Source organism: Dreissena polymorpha, chromosome 11 (assembly GCF_020536995.1).
Source record: "Dreissena polymorpha isolate Duluth1 chromosome 11, UMN_Dpol_1.0, whole genome shotgun sequence".
Classification (NCBI taxonomy): domain Eukaryota; kingdom Metazoa; phylum Mollusca; class Bivalvia; order Myida; family Dreissenidae; genus Dreissena; species Dreissena polymorpha.
Window position 1 is genome coordinate 39,785 of NC_068365.1, and position 7,600 is coordinate 47,384.

General features: G+C 31.0%; 1 protein-coding gene across 1 annotated transcript; it reads right to left on the bottom strand.

Annotated features, from left to right (window-relative positions):
* Positions 1 to 4,601: 4,601 nt before the first annotated feature.
* Positions 4,602 to 7,588, bottom strand: LOC127851606 (uncharacterized). The gene is made up of 4 exons (XM_052385437.1): positions 7,516 to 7,588; positions 7,314 to 7,345; positions 6,847 to 7,070; positions 4,602 to 6,259 (listed from the first exon to the last, which is right to left on the bottom strand). Coding segments are annotated over exons 1-4 (675 nt in total). The 5' UTR covers positions 7,518 to 7,588; the 3' UTR covers positions 4,602 to 5,842.
* Positions 7,589 to 7,600: the final 12 nt, after the last annotated feature.

Here is a 7,600-nt window from a genome sequence, read left to right on the forward strand (position 1 = left end):
GAGACAGACTCACAGCCAGACAAACGCACATAGCGCAAACCATATGTCCCCTCCGGTAAACCGGTAGGGGACAATTAAAACTATGTTTGCATTAGTTCGCTTTTATATTAAGGCTATTATTTTAAATCCAATTAGTTGTACTTAAAATATGTCATTTTAAATCAAAGCGTCGTTACAGAACCACAGTCGCAAGGCATATTTTTTACGGAAACGTTGCGTTTTTGTTTCCATAAGTATTTTCTTTAGTATCAGTATACAGGTTAGATGGTAAATACATATCATGGTTTGGACTTATCAATATATATTTGTCAGCTAATTGGAAACAATGATAAACATTGCTTGAATCAAATCAACTAAATATTCAGCAGCTGGTGCAGAGTTGCAGTCAATAGTCGAAATAACATCAACGATAGTGCTTAAACGACTATTAAATATATAGTTTCATAGTTTTGTTTTCATTTTGACTATGAACAAACTTTCAAAGAGTAACTGTCATAGGTGTGTTGTGGAGATTCTTTTACTTGTGATCAAATGTTTCGACGAAAATATAAAATTTTGAAAGCGTTGAACAAGCCGTGACTAGTTTTTTTCCGAGCTAAATAGCTGAGAAAAGCTTGTCTCTAAATATCTTCATATAATTGTGGGAAAAATGAGGGTTGGATAACATTTTAAAGATTCTTTTAATTTTTTTTAGAAGCACACTAACAGAAAAGGGCGTGGACATCAAGACTTAGCTCGGTACATATACTGCTTGATAAATACGGTTTAGTTAGTAAGTTGTTTTCTAAATTTGCGAAAAGAACTTCAGAAATGTATGTCTCCGTGAATAAGAAATTTCGGCAAAAAAACAAATTATACTATTTTGTTTGTTATATAATATAATTAATATATATGGATTCTTATTTCAACTCTTGCAGTGACAGCAATAACATTGTGCATGTGATAATAAATTGTGTCCAAAGATAACATATTAGTTCCAACAAGTAGTTTACAAACACAAAATGTTGAAACATGAAATATTAAACGGTTTATTCAAAGATACAGACACGAAGTATGCTCAATTGTTTCAGACTCCGTTACCCACCGTTAACATGATTTTTAACAACAGACAATAATTATATCAACTCATTTTCTCATTTCTAATCATGTTTTCGTACTCAAAATGGTCTACATGTCCAGAGTTTGAGTTCAATTCATTCTTGGTATCACCAAGGACAAAATGTTGTATAATTTCATCAGTTGGTTCTGTTTTTGGTACTTAACTCCCCCGGCAAGCAGGGCAGACAATAAACATAACAGAGCACACCATAATTTTATTTGTTAATAAAGGCATACGACCCACATAACATTGCATGTGTACCGTGCATATATATGTATGCGCATAAAATCAATAAATCAGTTATTTATTCATAAAGATATATATTGACATTGTACGCATATAACAATTTACTGATTTAAAGGATTTTTCGGATACGTTATTTTTTTGCGTCTGCCCTTAATAAATACAAATGTGAGTTGGCTGCTTTTCATTAAGACCAGCTTTATAGAAACTGCATTCGTACTTGCAAATGTTTGGGACATTAATAAATTACATGATATGCAAAGTATATTATCGATAAATGATATCTTTCTAGACAATAAAGACACAGGTATCTATTTAACAGCTGAATTTGTGTTATTCAATGGTATGTACTTTTGGCAATTACATATATTGTACAATCTTGAAGTATTTAATACAATTGTATAAATTTATAATAGCGCCGCGTAAGTTATGTGTTGATGCTTGATACAAAAAAGATCAACCTTTTTAATGTTGTGTGTGATCTAAGGAATTCTTAACATATAGGCAAACAATAAATGTTAAATGTTTGATTTCAAACATACTACCTGCATCATCTAAGGATGTAAGACGTTTATAACAATTCTTTGGATATCGATTATTTAACATTGAAAATTTTCACCAGCAGTTTATTTACTTGGTATAATACAAAAAACATAACGGTTATCGTTCACTTTCCTTAAAACAGTGCAATTATTAATATAATTATTGAACATGGTGTGCTTGCGACAATACATTATTTGAAACCGTTCAATATGATTAAGAAAATACAAAGCAGAATATTTATTTAGTTTGAGCATTACAAGTTTATCATTTGACAAATATACAATACAAAGGTACATGACATTATATATGTTTGATTTTAACAAGTATACATTTCTGCTGTGAATATATTGATATGGATACATAATAATTGTAAATAAGAGTATTTACTGTTTAAAAAGAACACGCCTTTAATAACAGTTTTCGAAGTCATGTAAATAATCTTTACTTAAATAAAGATACGATTTTCTTAATAATGGTCAAATAATGAGTTGGTAATTACGAATCAAATTCTGGAAAATTAAATAGCTTACGCAACGAGATATAACTTGTTAATGTTCCTAATCGGTAATGATAAACACTGAATAAATCTAGAAAAGAGCAGTGTGTAGATGAATAATATTTGCCTTACTTCACAGTGAAATTTTATAAAATCGATCAGAGATCGCGCGAAATATCTTAAGTCAGAAAATCAGCTTCTTGAACGATTGGTTTTAATACAATCGAAATTTGCCTGTTTTAGTAAAGAAGATCCCTAATAAACATGGTGAATTTACTCATTTTAATTACGTTAATATACATACTTTAAAAGAACAACACAGATGTTTAAAGTAAGACTGAATGAGATATCTTATCAAGGATAAGAAAGTAAGAATGCAATGGCAACAGCAATGTACAACGCCTAGAAATGGTAGAAAAACAAACACATGTTAACAAACAACATCACATAAATAGACAAATTGTATTAGGAATACATGCCGACTAGTATGCGACAAGGGCATTGGTATCTGAACATACGATGTATTCCTTTCCAAAGGTAAAAGGTCCATGTAGCATGTTAGCTTTGACAGTTACCTGTTAATTTCATGATACCTTACGGAATTTAGGCCAATTTTGACAAACATATTATGTTAGTACGAATGAAGCATATTGATAAAAATAAAAATAAATTTCAAAGTATAATTGGGCAAAAATTACCAATTTAAATATATGTCATTTACCCATGTTTCTTGCGACATTAACTAGTTGGTATTGAAATCGTGTTTTCATTAAAAGAGTCAAATGTTAATCGTTCAAGTCATAGTTATGTTAACTAATGTCTTTGCTTTTAATTGTTAGAATATATTTTTACAAGATAGTTAGAAAAGAAGTTTGAAATGTTTTTGAGACCAACAACAATTCATACAAATAATAAGCTTGAGACTGCAAATGGGGTTTGCACGATATAAAATGCAGCGAAAAATTATTCATATTCTCACACATATTTGGCAAAACTTATTTTAATCAGGATAATTTAGGGAACACAATGTTCCAGACACAATTGCTTCGCTCGTTTAACTTTATGGTAAGCCTTCACTAAATAATGAAAACGACACCATCATTAAAAATATATTATTACGACCAAGCGATTCATTACTTAGCTAACTCTTCTTTTTTACATTTTGCTGGACAGGACTTATTACTATCTTATTACTATCATTATTTATATCCTTTATTGTATAAAATATCTGTATATTTTCTTTAAAATCATAACAATTGTGTTGTTGTATTATAAGTTTTACTATTAGTATTACTATTAATGGTAACTACTGTTATTATTAGTAGTACTGTCGTCATCATATAATAAATACAATTATTGAAATTAATGTTCTCAATTGCATACTGTGTAAATGACATGATTAATATTTTATGTAAGTCTGTTACCATTACAATATGTTAAAACTATTGCAAGGGAAAGACCCCCGATAATTTTAAAGAACTTAAGGTCTAACCCTTTTTCCATTATGTATGTATGGACCAATGTATATATTTGTACACTGTCATTATTTGGAAATACAATATGTTTTAAGCAACAGAATGAGACAAGAAATAGGTCAGCAATAAACGAAAGCCCTTGCTCTATATCATTACATTTTCCCGCTATATAAATTACACGACGCGACTTTTTGAGTAATTATCGACAAATGTTAAGTAAAAATTACTATAAGGCAATAACTCTTCAAATAGGGGAGAAAGTAAACAACGGACAGTAACTGTAAAATTAGGAAAGCAGCATTCACTGTGCATTTAACATCCCCTAAATGAGATCTGCATCTGTATTTTGTTTCAAATTGATACCTCTTTAAGTTTTCGAGATATGCTCTGTACAAAAGATAAGTACAAAAAGATCATTATTTTCAGAATTAAAAAGTAATAATTTCTTAGTGCATATTATGATCGTATAAAACTTATTGAGTTAGAGAGCGGAAACCGAAACTAACTGACTGTTTAAGACACGGAAACAGTGCGGAAACTATATTCCTCCCGTCGGGACATACACATTGCAAAAACTATGTACACTGCGTAAATTGTACAGTGCTACTGCGCTATGTTATATAAAGTATTAATAATTTTGTATTATCGGTAAAGATATATATTATATATATATATATATACATTCATAAAAAGGCCTCGTGTAGTTTAACAAATGATCACACACCGTTGATAAGCGATCATAATTAGTAACAGGTTACTGTTGAATATACAGTCAAAACATTTAAACATATCTTTTTTTATAATATAATACACTATAATATGAATACAATACTTAAAGTCATTACATAACAGTAAACAATTTATCTTTTACCTAAGAAGTAAAGATGGCAACATAATTGAGCTTCAAGTATTTCATTACACAATATAGAATTCAGAAAGCCATCTTTACATCAGAAATAAACTTATAACGAAAGTTAGGAAAATATTATATTTCCTAACCTTACAGTTTAACATTCGAGTTCAACCTCGAAAATGAACATGGCTAAATATAGTTTAATTTAGAAAGAATAACATTGTATTTTGAAATTGTTGTGTTCAAAATACTTGAATATTTTCAACATATTAATAACTTTGATACTTGTGTAATATGAACATCACAAATCCGATGTGTTGTTCTTCTTTAATATTCGTAAGATCACATGTTGGGTTTTCCTAGGGTTCTTTTTGTTTTTGGTATCGGCAAATAGCATGATACTGTTTGTCAAAATCTCCAACTGCATTATCAAATGAATTAACTTTCTTTATTAACTGTTGGGGTTCATCAACTTGCTTTGAAAGAGCATTGTTTGTTCATTTGTTGAAGAGCATGCCATTTACGAGTTTAACCAGTGATCGTCGACTCCCTTCATAGTGTATTAAACACGACCTGAGGATTCGAAAAAGAGGTTATTTAAAAGCTCTTAACAATGTTCCTCAACTCGTTTAAGGAAATAAGTTCACATAAAATTATTTGGCGATGCTTACAAAAAAACCTGAGCAATAAGCCTGGGTTATTGGTAGATGCATACGTGCCGAGCAAATAAACGAATCTGTATTCGACATTTATACTTATTATTCTTTTATCGTACAATATTCTCAAAATATTCGGTCTTTGTTTAAAAAAAAGAAGACACACAGCAATATCCCCAAATAAAGAAAATAAATCACCAATAAATAAAAGAACGAACACCATTAATGACAATTGAAGTTATGTTTATAAACAACAATACGTCGTTATTATGTGCATGACAACTATATCCAATAATTTCTGAAATCATGAGGTTTATTTTATAGTTCATTTATTTCGACAAAGCTCGTAAATGGGGGTTAATATTTATATTTGCAACACAATCATGAAAATTTTCTTTGAGGAATTTAATAATTGACTGCATTGGTTAAAACCATATGAAAACATTCCTATTCGGAAAAAATGTCTTTATGTTTTCCCTATTTTAATACGAAAACGTACTCATTGATTCCGGATTCTTTGTTTATCTGCGCTTGAGTGTCATTTTCCAAAAATTCAAAGTCTGTGTAATTTGTTTCGCCACTATCATCAGTTTTCTCCTGTTTGTCGCCGATGTAATTTGTCTCCGCTTCGAAGTTGTCCTCACTTTTACCGTAATCAAACAGTTTTTTGGCGCTTGCATTAGTTGTTATTTCTTTAGTGACATTTATCAGTTCTTCGGACGCCTTGTACTTTGTCTCCGATGTAACGGCATTGTCTAGTACTCCGGCCACTGCAGAATTTGTCTGAACTGAAGTTTCGCTGTCACCTATTCGGCCCAATACATACGATGAATCTGGGATCATGTAGCTGGATTCTCGCAAACCAGTGTGCAGATAATCATCTGTTATCTCTGGCTTAATTTTAAAAAAGAGAGAGGAATAATGAAACCCTTAAGACATTACTAGAAAAGAGAGCCTTTCGATCATACGCCAGTCTACGGCAAGCTAATTTCAACAAGGCAGTAAGAAAACAAAACAAAAAGTCTAAAGCCTAAAATGATAACAATTTATGCACTGCTTTGGACTGCCTTGGACCGGAAAATGGAAACCCTGCCTTGGACCGGAAAATGGAAACCATTTAAGTTAAAATGTTTTTAAGGAATGCCCATCGCACAATGAGCCGTGTAAAGTCAATAACTTTTACAATTGTATGTTTGCATGTTTATAAGCGTTGTCTGTCAAACCATTGTCAATTCATCGGCTATTATGATTACGTATTTATATACCTAGTTAGGCTTCCAATTAATTGGCATGAAATTGTATTAGTTAACATATACGTTTGGCAATCCAAACAAGATCAGGAATACCTTTGTTGTATCTTAAGTTATTTTCGACAATTATCAGATAAAAAAATGTATGATAAAATAATACAATTTAATGTAAGAGGAACATTAAATATATCTGCGTCAAGTAGAAGCATCAATTTAAATCGTACAACAAACCTGGCGAGAAGTGTACATTGTTGTCGCCTCACGCGCTGTATTGCCCAAAGGGACGACTGCATACGGAACGATACAGTCGTCATGGACGTCGTCGGGCAATACATCATAATGATCAGCGTTGTCGTCATTATTGTCGTTGGGCAAGACATCATAATTACTGCTGTTGTCTTCATTATTGTCGTCGGGCAAGACATCATAATGTCCACTGTTGCTGTCTATCAATTCTGCAATAAAATATATCACAGTTGTCAATTAATGAGTGTTAAAGGTGAAACATATAATTGGAGTTAACAAATGTGTGTTTCAATATTAGTGTGAATACAATTATGTGAACGGTTTATTAAGCGAACCGATTGCGTAAACGCCCATTTGCACAAAATAAGTTGAAGTATATATAATGTTATAAATGACGTATGGTTTACTGTGTTCTTAATATGACTGGTATTGGAATTATAACAAGAACTCACCTAGTGGAATATCCGATGGTTTTAGTTCATTCCTAAACATTTAATAACGCCGTTATCAATATATGTTGCAACTATAAAATATTATCGATAACGGAAATCTCAATACAAATTTTACCATTTTATATTCACACTTCAGTTATATTATATTTTTAAATCTCCTAATCGGTTCATAAAGTAATGTGTTTGAAACGTATGTACTTACATTTGAACGGTTTTTTCGGCCCTCTTCTCTGTATTTGAAATAAAAATATCTTTACTAAGTTAGATTATTATTTTTTATTATTCTG